This window comes from Somniosus microcephalus, chromosome 2, assembly GCF_052327205.1.
Source record: "Somniosus microcephalus isolate GS21.2 chromosome 2, FLI_Smic_1.0, whole genome shotgun sequence".
In the NCBI taxonomy this organism is placed as follows: domain Eukaryota; kingdom Metazoa; phylum Chordata; class Chondrichthyes; order Squaliformes; family Somniosidae; genus Somniosus; species Somniosus microcephalus.
Window position 1 is genome coordinate 316347664 of NC_140988.1, and position 13904 is coordinate 316361567.

Sequence of the window (13904 nt, forward strand, 5' to 3'; positions counted from 1 at the left end):
GCTAGCCGACAACCATGTCGTGCGTGGATTGTTTAGCGCAGTCAAGACCATCTATGGCCCAAGCACCCAAGGACCTACCCCACTGCGGGCCAAGAACGGACACGTACTCATCAAGGACAGAGAGGCAATCAGTGCCCGCTGGAAGGAGCACTTCGAAGATCTCCTTAACCGAGACTCTGTCTTTGACGCGAGTGTCCTCAACTCCATCCCACAGCATGATACCCACCACCATCTCAGCACAACCCCAGCCCGGCATGAGGTTGAAAAGGCCATCCGACAACTGAAGAACAACAAGGCCTCAGGAGCAGATGCAATCCCCGCTGAGGAGCACTACTGGCGCGAATTAATGAACTAATTTCTCTTATCTGGAAGGAGGAGAGCATGCCAGGGGATCTCAGAGATGCCGTAATTGTGGCAATTTTCAAGAAAGGTGACAAGTCCGATTGCGGTAATTACAGAGGAGTTTCCCTGCTATCTGCCACAGGGAAAGTCATCGCAAGAATCCTCCTCAATCGCCTCCTCCCAGTGGCCAAAGGGGCACAATCGACATGATCTTCACCGCACGTCAATTACAAGAGAAATGCAGGGAACAGCACCAACCGCTGTACATGGCCTTCTTTGATCTCACAAAGGCCTTCGACACTGTCAACCATGAGGGATTATGGAGCGTCCTCCTCAAATTCGGTTGCCCTCAAAAGTTTGTCACCATCCTCCGCCTGCTTCACGACGACATGCAAGCCGTGATCCTGACCAACGGTTCCACCACAGACCCAATTCACGTATGAACCGGGGTCAAACAAGGCTGTGTCATCGCACCAACGCTCTTCTCGATCTTCCTTGCTACAGTGCTCCATCTCATCCTCAGTAAGCTCCCCACTGGAGTGGAGTTAATTTACAGAACAAACGGGAAACTGTTCAACCTCCGTCGCCTCCAGTCCAGATCCAAGGTCGTCCCATCCTCTGTCGTCGAATTACAGTATGCAGATGACGCTTTCATCTGCGCTCACTCGGAGGTCAAACTCCAAACCACCGTCAACATAGAAACATAGAAGATAGGAGCAGGAGTAGGCCATTTGGCCCCTCGAGCCAGCTCCGCCATTCAATGCGATCATGGCTGATCATCCAAATTCAGTACTCGGTTCCTGCTTTCTCCCCATGCACCTTGATCCCTTTAGCCTTAAGAAATATATCCAACTCCTTCTTGAATATATTTAATGAATTGGCCTCAACTGCCTTCTGTGGTAGAGAATTCCACAGGTTCACCACTCTCTGGGTGAAGAAATTCCTCCTCATCTCTGTCCTAAATGGCCTACCACTTATCCTTAGACTGTGACCCCTGGTTCTGGACTCCCCGACCATCGGGAACATCCTTCCTGCATCTAGCCTGTCCAGTCCTGTCAGAATTTTATAAGTTTCAATGAGATCCCCTCTCATTCTTCTAAACTCCAGCGAGTACAAGCCCAATCGACCCAATCTCTCCTCATATGTCATTCCTGCCATCCCAGGTATCAGCCTGGTGAATCTTCGCTGAACTCCTTCCATGGCAAGAACATCCTTCCTCAGATAAGGCGACCAAAACTGCACACAATACTCAAAATGTGGTCTCACCAAGGCCCTGTACAACTGCAGCAAGACATCCTTGTTCCTGTACTCAAACCCTCTCGCTACGAAGGCCAACATACCATTTGCCTTCTTAACCGCCTGCTGCACCTGCATGCTTACCTTCAACGACTGGTGCACAAGGACGCCCAGGTCTCGTTGCAGTTCCCCTTCTCCCAATCTATTGCCATTCAGATAATAATCTGCCTTCCTGTTTTTGTCACCAAAGTGGATAACCTCACATTTATCCACATTATATTGCATCTGCCATGCTTCTGCCCAATCACCCAACCTGTCCAAATCATCCTGGAGTTTCTCGGCATCCTCCTCACAGCACACACGCCCACCCAGCTTTGTGTCGTCTGCAAATTTGGAGATATTACATCTAGTTCCCTTGTCTAGATCATTAATATATACCTTCACCGAAGTGTACGAGAGCATGGGCCTTACACTAAACATATGTAAGGCAAAGGTCCTCTACCAACCTGCCCCCGCCACACAGTACTGCCCCCCAATTATCAAAATCCATGACAAGACCTTGGACAACGTGGACCACTTTCCATACCTCGGGAGCCTACTGTCAACAAGGGCAGATGTCGACGACGAAGTCCAACACCACCTTCAGTGTGCCATTGCAGCCTTCTGTCGCCTGAGGAAGAGAGTGTTTGAAGACCAGGACCTCAAACCCGGCACTAAGCTCATGGTCTACAGAGCAGCAGGGATACCCGCCCTGCTGTATGCCTCAGAGACATGGACCATGTACAGCAGGCACCCCAAAGTACTGGAGAGGTACCACCAATGCTGCCTCCGCAAGATCCTGCAAATCCATTGGCAGAATAGGCGCACCAATGTCAGTGTTCTTGCTCAGGCCAACATCCCCAGCATTGAAGCTTTGACCACGCTCAATCAGCTCCGATGGACGTGTCACATTGTCCGCATGCCCGATACGAGACTCCCAAAACAAGCGCTCTACTCGGAGCTCCGGCATGGCAAGAGAGCCCCAAGTGGGCAGAGGAAACACTTCAAGGACACCCTCAAAGCCTCCTTGCAAAAGTGTAACATCCCCATCGACAGCTGGGCATCCCTGGCCCAAGACCGCACAAAGTGGAGGAGAAGCAGCTGGGAAGGCACCGAACACCTCGAGTCTCTTTGCCGGGAGCAAGCGGAAGCCAAGCGCAAACAGCGGAAGGAGCGCACGTCAACCCAAGCACCTCACCCACCCGCCCCTTCAACCACCGTCTGCCCCACCTGTGACAGAGACTGTAGGTCCCGCATTGGACTCATCAGTCACCTGCAAATTCATTTTTAATATGGAAGCAAGTCATCCTCGGTTCCGAGGGACTGCCTATGAAGAGAAGAAGAAGACGACATAAAGGGAAAGTAGTTAAATCAACCAATCACACTGATGATATGGAATTCTAATAAACTGTCAATAGAATTTATTTTGTAAAATCTTACTGAAATTATCGTGTTTAAAGATTTTACTCTTACCAGTTCAGTCAGTTAAAAACAAAATTATCAATGCTGTCCACAAACCCAGCAATTATTTTTGAATAGCAAACAACATGCAGATTATGAAAGTGTCAGAGGGTGGCAGTAAAAAACATAAGCGAAACCAGAGATGAAATATAAAGCCGAATTCACATAAAGGAATTCCCACACAAAGAATTCCCAGTAGTTAAAAAATTTGCAAGATTATTAAAATTGGCTATAATTATTTGGAGTCTCACCAAAGAACATTGGAGCATTTTATAAACAATAGTTTTCTGTATTAGCTTTGTGGATTTGGAACTTTTTCAGATTTCATCAGCAAACACAATTCACGGAGACTAACTCTGATTGCCATTCTGCAAACATTAAATGCTGGAAATGCATATCAGGTAAGTCAGTATCTGAAGTTGTAAGACAATGCAAAGTTTCAATGGGACCCTGCCTTTTCATGTGGCTGTAAAAGATCCCATGGAATTTATAAAAAATGATCAGGGAGCTCTCCTGGTGTCCTGGCCAACATTTAGTTCTGAGCCTGCACCATCAAAGCAGATTAACTGGATCCTTCATCGTATTGCTGTTTGTGGAACATTGCTTTGTGCAAATTGGCTGCCACATTTGCCTAAATAACAGTGGCAACGTTCAAAAGTCATTCATTGGCCGTGAAATATTTTGGAACATATTTTGGAGATGGTCATTGTCTGGCACTTGTGTGGCGCGAATGTTACTTGCCACTTATCAGGCCAAGCATAAATGTCATCCGGGTCTTGCTGCATTGGGGCATGGACTACATTATCTGTGGAGTTGCGAATGGAACTAAACACTGTGAAATCATCAGCGAACATCCCCACTTCTGATCTTATGATGGAGGGAAGGTCATTGCTGAAGCAGCTGAAGATGGTTGGGCCTAGGACACTGTCCTGGTACATATATAAAGGTGCCGACTAAGCTATCTCAATATTGTTATAACTTGTGGAGGTCTAAAGCATGAGATTGAATCTCCTGAAGAAATTAAAACAGTAAAATCAATAGTTTGGGAAATAGCTAAAAATTATAATGGCAATGGTAATGGTAACATTCTTTTAATATTTAGCACACCAAAATGTTAGGCAGGTAGAAATTTTAATCTTAAAATATTATTAAAACATGTATATCAGAATTACAAATTAAAATTGTAATATTATACATAATGAGTGTGCTATTTTCATGATAGGTTGCAATTAGTTTTAAACACTTCCAAGTAATCACTGCATTTTCCAAATACTGTTTAGTTCAATTGTAATGACTGACAAAGCAAGTGAGGCAATTATCTAACTAAAATATGTGCAGTTAAAGCATATTTAAAGTAGTCTTTATATGTGGTTCACCAATGAACCATTAAGACTGGGAAAGGTCTGATCTCCAGTTTACGTAAAGAAAAATTGTTCTGACAAAGGAGCTTAATATTATGCAATAAAAAATCACTTAAATAGAGCATAATTCTGGTGGGGGGGGGGGAATAAGAAAATAGGGTCGAATCTGCCAAGTTTCCAACTTGTTAACAAAGCCCAACAAACTATGCCACTACTCACTGGCAGCATTTTGGGGGCATTCCTGTCAATGTTCCCTCTAATTTTATTTTGGTGCATGGTCCCTTTAACTGGCTGCACGGCTCATTCAAATTTTCGCACATGCGCGGTTTTTTCCATTGAAAAGCCAATGAGCAGCCTGCGCGGGACCTCCAGACCACTGCGCGGCTGCTTAATGTGAGCATTGGTTCCTGTGCTATCCCAGGGATTCTCTGAAAGGTGCTCTTTATAGGCCAAGTGGGATCTTTGTCTGCTGACAGCTCACTTAGGTTCCAATATGGGCCGATTGAATGCCCCTCTCCTTTGCTCCGCTGTCACTCATCTCACTGTTAACTCTCTATCCACTGCTTCTTCAATTGCTCTGTCAGACATTATAATTGAATTAAAAATATTTGGAAAATGCAGTGATTTCTTGGAAGTGTTTACAGCTAATTGTAACATATCATTCATTCACCCCAAAGGTGGACGGTGAGAAACCAGCGGCCTCTCACCCTCAAATTGCTTCCCTCCTCTGCTCCCTCCTTTGTACCACTATTGTTTTTATCTGTTTTCCTCAAAGAGGCTTTGCTTGCTTTCAAAATTCAACTTCTCTAAAAAAAAGAAATCAAATTAGAATGAAGACACATCGTTGCTTTTTTAATATAAAATTTACCGCAATAAAGTTTGTCCTGTTTTTCAAAATTATTTGAAGAAAAGCTATTCAACAAAGTGTTAGAAGCTGAAGAAAAATATTCTATCGGCATAGCTGGGTGAACAGTAATGATACATCCTGGGTATACTGCATATGCCCAAAGTGCACAATTCAAATTCAGCTCACAGGGTCATAGGTCAGAACAAAAGTATCAAGTCTAAGCCTAGCCTTTTGGGAGAGGTGACGCCTTCAAGTGAAAACTTTAACGAAGGCTTTAAAAGGCACAATGGACAGTTCAATGGTTAAATTTAATCATTCTATTGTGAAATACGAAAATTTTGTTTTGCATTCTTTTTGTTTAAACCTTATTTTTTGCAGTAGAAATTTTTAGAAAGCATTTAGAGTAATTTGTGGGAACAGAGTTATCACATTGGCAGTCCTCTGGCACAACTTCCATTTCCAACGATGTTTGCAAACTTGTGATCAGAGCATTTTTATTTCCTTTCTGACTTTGCTAAACTTTCTGGGATGTGGCCATCACGTGGTCTGTTGCCTTTTTAATTTTCAGTTTCACCAATATTTACGATACTACTTCATTATCTATCCTAATAACTCAAACTCCTCCACTTGTATCCTTTCAATCCCACTGCCACATTCTTCTGTGAAAATGGAGGTAAAGTACTAATTTTATATCTCTGCCATTCCTTCGCCCTTTACAAGAAGATTTATTTGCTCAACTCTAATCAGTCCTCCCCTTTCTTTTAACTATTATTTTACTTGTTCTGTGTTCATAAAATTCTTTACAATTTCCTTCTGTGTTACCTGCCAGTCTTTCTTTATACCCTTTCTTAGCCTTTCTAATCATTTTTACTTCAATTCAGTATTTTCTAGAACTTCTTTTTGATTGTCTTTGCATTATTAGCCCAGCTTTGTCATAATTTCTAGGGAAGATAGATTATGAAAGTAAATTAGCAAAAAATATAAAAACAGATAGTAAGAGTTTTTATAGTTATATAAAAAGAAAAAGGGTGGCTAAAGTAAATGTTGGTCCCTTAGAGGATGAGACCGGGAAATTAATGGTGGGAATATGGAGATGGCAAAAACACTGAATGAATATTTTACATCAGTCTTTACAGTAGAAGACACTAAGAATATCCCAACACTGGACAAACAGGGGGCTAAAGGGGGGGAGGAGATAAAAATGATCAAAATCACTAAGGAAGTGGTACTCGGTAAAATAATGGGACTCAAGGCGGATAAATCACCTGGACCTGATGGCTTACATCCTAGGGTCTTGAGGGAAGTGGCGGTAGGGATTGTGGATGCATTGGTAATAATTTTCCAAAACTCCCTGGACTCGGCAAAGGTCCCGGCAGACTGGAAAACTGCTAATGTAACACCCTTACTTAAAAAGGGCAGTAGACAGAAGTCTGGAAACTATAGACCGGTTAGCCTAATATCTGTGGTAGGTAAAATTTTGGAGTCCATTATTAAGGAGACAGTAACAGGACATTTGGATGATCATAATTTAATAGGACAAAGTCAGCATGGTTTTATGAAGGGGAAGTCATGTTTGACAAATTTGCTGGAGTTCTTTGAGGAAGTAACGTATAGGGTGGATAAAGGGGAACCAGTGGACATAGTGTATTTAGACTTCCAAAAGGCATTTGACAAGGTGCCACACAAAAGATTATTGCTTAAGATAAAAAATCACGGGATTGGGGGTAATATTCTGGCATGGATAGAGGATTGGCTATCTAACAGAAGGCTGAGAGTTGGGATAAATGGTTCATTCTCAGACTGGCAATCAGTAACCAGTGGTGTTCCGCAGGGGTCAGTGCTGGGTCCCCAACTCTTTACAATCTATATTAACGATTTGGAGGAGGGGACCGAGTGTAACATATCAAAGTTTGCAGATGATACTAAGATGGGAGGGAAAGTAGTGAGTGAGGAGGACATAAAAAACCTGCAAGGGGACATAGACAGGCTAAGTAAGTGGGCAGAGATTTGGCAGATGGAATACAATACTGGAAAGTGTGAGGTTATGCACTTTGGCAGGAAAAATCGTAGAGCAAGTTATTATCTTAATGGCAAGAAACTGGAAAGTACTGAAGTACAAAGGGATCTGGGGGTCCTGGTGCACGAAACTCAAAAGGTTAGTATGCAGGTGCAGCAAGTGATTAAGAAGGCCAATGGAATGTTGGCTTTCATTGCTAGGGGGATAGAATATAAAAATAGGGAGGTATTGCTTCAGTTGTACAAGGTATTGGTGAGACCGCACCTGGAATACTGCGTACAGTTTTGGTGTCCATACTTAAGAAAGGACATACTTGCTCTCGAGTCAGTACAAAGAAGGTTCACTCGGTTAATCCCGGGGATGAGGGGATGGACATATGAGGAGAGGTTGAGTAGATTGGGACTCTACTCATTGGAGTTCAGAAGAATGAGAGGCGATCTTATTGAAACATATAAGATTGTGAAGGGGTTGGATCGGGTGGATGCGGGGAAGATGTTTCCGATGATGGGTGAAACTAGAACTAGGGGGCATAGTCTTAGAATAAGGGGCTGCTCTTTCAAGACTGAGATGAGGAGGAACTACTTCACTCAGAGGGTGGTAGGTCCATGGAATATGCTGCCCCAAAAAGCTGTAGAAGCTACATCATTACATAAATTTAAAACAGAAATAGACAGTTTCCTAGAAGTAAAGGGAATTAAGGGTTACGGGGAGCGGGCAGGAATTTGGACATGAGTCTAGGTTCGGATCGGTCATGGCCCTGTGGGTAGCGGAGCGGGCCCAGGGGCCATGTAGCCTGATCCTGCTCCTATTTCGTGTGTCTAATTCTGTTAGATTCAGGAGATGGTTCTGTGATAGTGGATTGGCGGTTAGGATCAGATCAGCCATGATCTTATTGAATGGCGGAGCAGGCTCGAGGGGCCGATTGGCCTACTCCTGCTCCTATTTCTTATGTTCTTATGTTCTTATGTTCATCTAAAGATCTCCAGTTTTGCTGCACCACATTTACTTCTTGTGTTTGGACTGTACCTCCATCATCTCTTGTTTCACATTATGCACTGTCTACTTGGCCAGTTTTTCATTCTAGTTTATATTTTTATCTCATTCAAATAGTATTTTTGCAATTAGCTAACTTTAACTTTGTTCCATTTCCTTTTCAGTTTTTATATTGAACCTAAATTATATTGTCATTGCTGTTTCCTAAATATACTTCAGCCCTTATATTACCGACTCACCCCACTTTATGAGGAGAAATGTAACCCAAACAAGTGGGTGGGTTGCAGTTGGGTGGGAGGTTAAAGTATTAAAACTCTGAATCACGACCTAACCCGCCTCCAACCCGCCCACTTCCAGTTTTAACGGAGGTGGAACAGGGTGCGGGTAGCCAACTCACTTGCAGGTGGTAGATTGGCATTTTAAATAATATAATGAGGCTGCATGCCTCATGTGATCCACCATTTTAAATTTATCTCTGGGCGGGCGGAAGTATTCTATAGGCCCCCTAACAGTGACTACACTGTAGGACAGAGCATAAATCAAGAAATAATGGAGGCTTGTAAGAAAGGCACTGCAATAGTCATGAGCGATTTAAATCTGCATATTGATTGGACAAATCAAATTGGCCAAGGTAGCCTTGAGGAAGTATTCATAGAGTGTATTCGGGGTGGTTTCTTAGAACAATACATTGTGGAACCAACCAGGGAGCAGGCTACCTTAGATCTGGTACTGTGTAATGAGACAGGATTAATTAATGATCTCATAGTAAAGGATCCTCTAGGAAAGAGTGATCATAGCATGATAGAATTTCAAATTCAGATTGAGGGTGAGAAATTTGGGTCTCAAACCAATGTCCTGAACTTAAATAAAGGCAATTACAAAGGTATGTTGGCTAAAGTTGACTGGGAAAATAGATTAAAGGTTAAGATGGTAGATAAGCAGTGGCAGACATTTAAGGAGATATATTCCAGTGAGAAGGAAAGACTTGAAGAGAAGGATGAACCATCTGTGGCTAACTAAGGAAGTAAAGGATGGTATCAAATTGAAAACAAAGGCATACAATGTTGTGAAGATTAGTGGTAGGCCAGGCGATTGGGAAAGTTTTAGAAACCAACAAAGGATGACTAAAAAAAAATAAAGAGAGAGAAGATAGATTATGAGAGTAAACTAGCAAGAAATACAAAAACAGACAGTAAGAGCTTCTACAGGTATATAAAAAGGAAGAGAATAGCTAAAGTAAACACTTGTCCCTTAGAGGATGAGACTGGGGAATTAATAATGGGAAACATGGAAATGGCAGAGACTTTGGACAAATATTTTGTATTGGTCTTCATGGTAGAAGACACTAAAAGCATCCCAATAATAGATAATCAAGGGGCTATAGGGAGAGGGATCTTAAAACAATCACTATCACTAGAGAAAAGGTACTCGGTAAAATAATGGGACTAAAGGTGGACAAGCCCCCTGGACCTGATGGCCTGCATCCTAGGGTCTTAAAAGAAGTGGCTGCAGAGATAATGGATGCATTGGTTGCAATCTACCAAAATTCCCTGGATTCTGGAGAGGTCCCAGTGGATTGGAAAACCGCAAATGTAACGCCCCTATTTAAGAAAGGAGGGAGACAGTAAACTATAGATCAGTTAGCCTAACATCTGTCATTGGGAAAATGCTGGAGTCTATTATTAAGGAAGTAGTAGCAGGACATTTAGAAATTCATAATAGTCAAGCAGAGTCAGCATGGTTTTATGAAAGGGAAATCATGTTTGACAAATTTGCTGGATGTTCTTTGAGGATGTAACGAGCAGGGTGGATAAAGGGGAACCAGTAGATGTCGTGTATTTGCATTTCCAGAAGGCATTCGATAAGGTGTCACATAAAAGGTTTCTGCACAAGATAAGAGCTCACGGGGTTGGGAGTAACATATTAGTATGGATAGAGGATTGGCTAACTAACAGAAAACACAGAGTCGGGATAAATGGGTCATTTTCTAGTTGGCAAACTGTAACTGGTGGGGTGCCACAGGGATCAGTGCTGGGCCCTCAACTATTTACAATCTATATTAATGACTTGGATGAAGCGACCAAGTGTAATGTTGCCAAATTTGCTGATGATACAAAGATAGATGGGGAAGCAAATTTTGAAGAGGACACAAAGGGCTGGATTTTATGAATGGAGATGTGTTGGAGGTGTGACTGCTGCTTGCCTGGTTTCAGTCCTGCCTCCATCAGCCTCTGGCCAACCAGTGGGATCTTCCCCTGATTGACCTTGTTAAGCCCGCCCGGCGGGCTCAGCAGGCCAATTAGGGGGAAGTCAGTGACAGAGCACGTCAACGTATGACGTGTCATCTGTCAAGAATTTTTGAAAGAAGAAATGTCATCGTTTGATAGCTCTGAAAAGCTGTCAAACACTGACATTCTGTGTAGTTTGATGAGTCCGTGGCCTAAAAATTGGGTATAGCCCCGCTTGGGGCGTTAGAATTGGCGGAACGCAAATTTTATAGCCAGACGCAACTTATCGACACCTCGTGCGACATTGGGTTGCAGCGCCCCAAAGGTGATTGAGGCGCGAGTTCAGGTGTTACATGGGGCACCTAAGGCGTTAACATGCCAGCGCAACCCAATATCGGGGCGTCCAGCCGCAGCGCAGGTGCTCTCAATTACGCATGACCACGAGACTTCCAGGCGCCGGCCAGCTCTTAAAGGGATGGGTCAGGCAGCTCCAGCATCCACACTCTGCGCCTTGTAGGCCTGCAAATCGGCGCAGGCCCTTCTCTGGCGCAAAAAACTTGGAGCGGGTGAAGGCTGCACGGGCCTCTGCCACCAGGGGGAAGGAGGTTGACTTGATAAGGGGCCGGGCTTTGTCCGCGTAATTGGGCACCCATTGGGCGTAATAAGAGAAAAACTCCAGACATCTCTTCAGGGCTTTGAGGCAGTGAGGCAGGGGTAGTTCCAGAAGGGGGCGCATTCGGTCGGGGTCGGGGCCGATGACTCCGTTTTCCACTACACAGCCAAGGATAGCGAGGCGGGTGGTGCGAAACATACACTTTTCTTTGTTGTATGTCAAATTTAAGCACTGGGCTGTTCGGAGGAATTTTTCTAGATTGGCGTCATGGCCCTGCTGGTCATGGCTGCAGATGGTGACATTGTCCAGGTAGGGAAAAGTGGCCTGCAGCGCGTTCTGGTCAACCATCCGGTCCATCTCCCTTTGGAAGACTGAGGCCCCGTTGGTGACGCCGAAGGGGACTCTGAGGAAGTGGTAGAGGCGGCCGTTTGCCTCGAAGGCAGTATACTGGCGGTCTTCAGGCCTGATAGGGAGTTGGTGGTATGCCGACTTCAGGTCAATGGTAGAGAATACCCGGTACTGTGCAATCTGATTGACCATGTCAGATATGCAGGGAAGGGGGTATGCGTCTAATTGGGTATACCTATTGATTGTTTGACTGTAGTCAATGACCAGGCGTTGTTTCTCGCCGGTCTTCACGACCACTACTTGGGCTCGCCATGGGCTGGTGCTGCCCTCGATAATCCCCTCCTGCAGGAGTCTCTCTACTTCTATTTTAATGAAGCTTCTATCCCCGGCACTGTACCGCCTGCTTTTTGTTGCGATGGGCTTGCAGTCGTGGGCGAGATTAGCAAACAACGGGGGGGGGGGCTGACTTTCAGGGTGGATAGGCTGCATATTGTGCGCGGCGGTTGTTTTAAATTTTGCCGGCTGCAGACTGTAAGTGGGGGCAGGGGCCCGCCGTACGCCATCGTGACACTCTCTAGGTGGCACTGGAAATCCAGTCCCAGTAGCACAGCAGCGCAGAGCTGTGGCAGGACAAGGAGTTTAAAGTCTTTGTGCTCTGTGCCCACTACTGTCAGGGTCGCTACACAGTAGCCGCCGACGTCCGCCGTATGGGACTTGGAGGCCATAGAGACCCGGTGGCACATGGGCATGACTGATAGGGAGTAGCGTCGCACCGTGTCGGGGTGGATAAAGCTCTCCGTGCTCCCGCAGTCAAATAGGCAGTTTGTTGCGTGACCGTTTACCTTGATGTCCATCGTGGACCTGGCCAGTTGGTGAGGCCTGGATTGGTCCAGGATGATGGAGGCCATCGTTGAGGTCGGTGGGTCGCTGTTGTACTCGCGCGAGGCAGTGGGGGAGTCAGGGGCCTGATCCCAAAGTGACGTCCAAGATGGCGGCCCGCACCGCTCACACGCGGCTGGTGATGTCCAAGATGGCGGCCCGCACGGCTCACACGCGGCTGGTGGTGTCCAAGATGGCGACCTGCACGGCTCACACGCGGCACTGCTGGAGTTGGTCAGCTTCGCCCTGCACACTTTGGCATAGTGCCCCTTCTTTCCGCATTTGGAGCAGATCGCGTCCTTCGCCGGGCAGTGTTGTCTGGGGTGCTTGGCCTGGCCACAGAAATAGCACTTTGAGCCTCTGGACATCGCAGCTGTAGTTGGGCTGCAGGTGCGCCGTGGCGGTGGTGGCGTGGCGCAGGCCTGTGGCCTTACCGTGTCCCAAGATGGCGGCCCCCGCGACATCCATGGGGCGGGGAGAGCCGTATGGTCGGGGGGGTAGGCATCCATGTTTCGGAGGGCCACGTCCAGCGAGTTAGCAAGGGCCACAGCCTTCTGCAGGTTGAGCCCACTTTGCTCTAGCAGTCTCTGTCGAGTGTAGCTGGACCTGATGCCGGCGACGTAGGCGTCTCTGATTAGGTCATCAGTATTTTCCGCGGCCGTCACCGATTTGCACTTGCAGTCCCGGCCGAGGACTCTCAGTGCCCGTAGGTATTCGTCACCCGATTCCCCGGGTCGCTCTTTGCGGGTAGCCAGGAGGTGTCTAGTGTAGACCTCGTTGACTGGCTTAGTATATTGTTCTTTTAGTATCGTGATAGCGGCCGTGTAGGATACAGCATCTCGGATAATCGAATATACTTGGTGGCTCACCCGTGAGTTCAGTACTAGCAGTTTGTCGGCTTCGGTCCTGACGGTAGTGCTGGAGGCCTGCAGGAATGCTTCGAAGCAGCTCAGCCAGTGCGCGAAGTTATTTGATGCATCCGCCGTTTGAGGGTCCAGTTCCAGGCGTTCCGGTTTCAGGATTTGCTCCATTTCAAAACTTTTTGTTAATAAAATTGATGCGCCATCAATAACTCCAGAAGACTAAGAGTTAAACTTATAACAAGTAGGCTTTTATTAACAAAAGAATACGAGCATGCCTCTGCTGGTAGACCGATCCTTAAAAGCCAGGGGGACTGGAGGTCAATCACCTTTATACCTGGGCTTAGGGGTGGAGCCAGGGGCGGAGCCAGCTGAGGCATGCCCAGACATGTTCTGTACAGGCAGATTAGTGGTTTACCACAGTGAGGCAGAGAGCAGAGCGCTTCACCAATGAGTCTCTGGAGCAATTGGTGGCCGCAGTGGAGCGCCGGCGAGATATCCTCTACCCCGACAATGGCAGGAGGCCTAATCATAAGGACTACCGACGAGCTTGGAGGGATGTTTCTCAGAGGGTCAACTCCAGCAGCATGGCGACCAGGAGCCCTGTGCAGTGCAGGAAGAAATTCAACGACCTCACTCGGGTCGTGAGGGTGAGTGGAGTTAATGCCAACTTATGCATC

At 46.0% G+C, this 13904-nt stretch overlaps 1 protein-coding gene across 1 annotated transcript; it reads right to left on the reverse strand.

Moving 5' to 3' along the window:
- Positions 1 to 9399: 9399 nt before the first annotated feature.
- LOC147123531 (uncharacterized) lies at positions 9400 to 13395 on the reverse strand. Its single transcript, XM_085966342.1, has 2 exons — positions 12169 to 13395; positions 9400 to 9420 (listed from the first exon to the last, which is right to left on the reverse strand). The coding sequence occupies exons 1-2, from the start codon at positions 13393 to 13395 to the stop codon at positions 9400 to 9402; spliced, it is 1248 nt and encodes a 415-aa protein (XP_085822468.1).
- Positions 13396 to 13904: the final 509 nt, after the last annotated feature.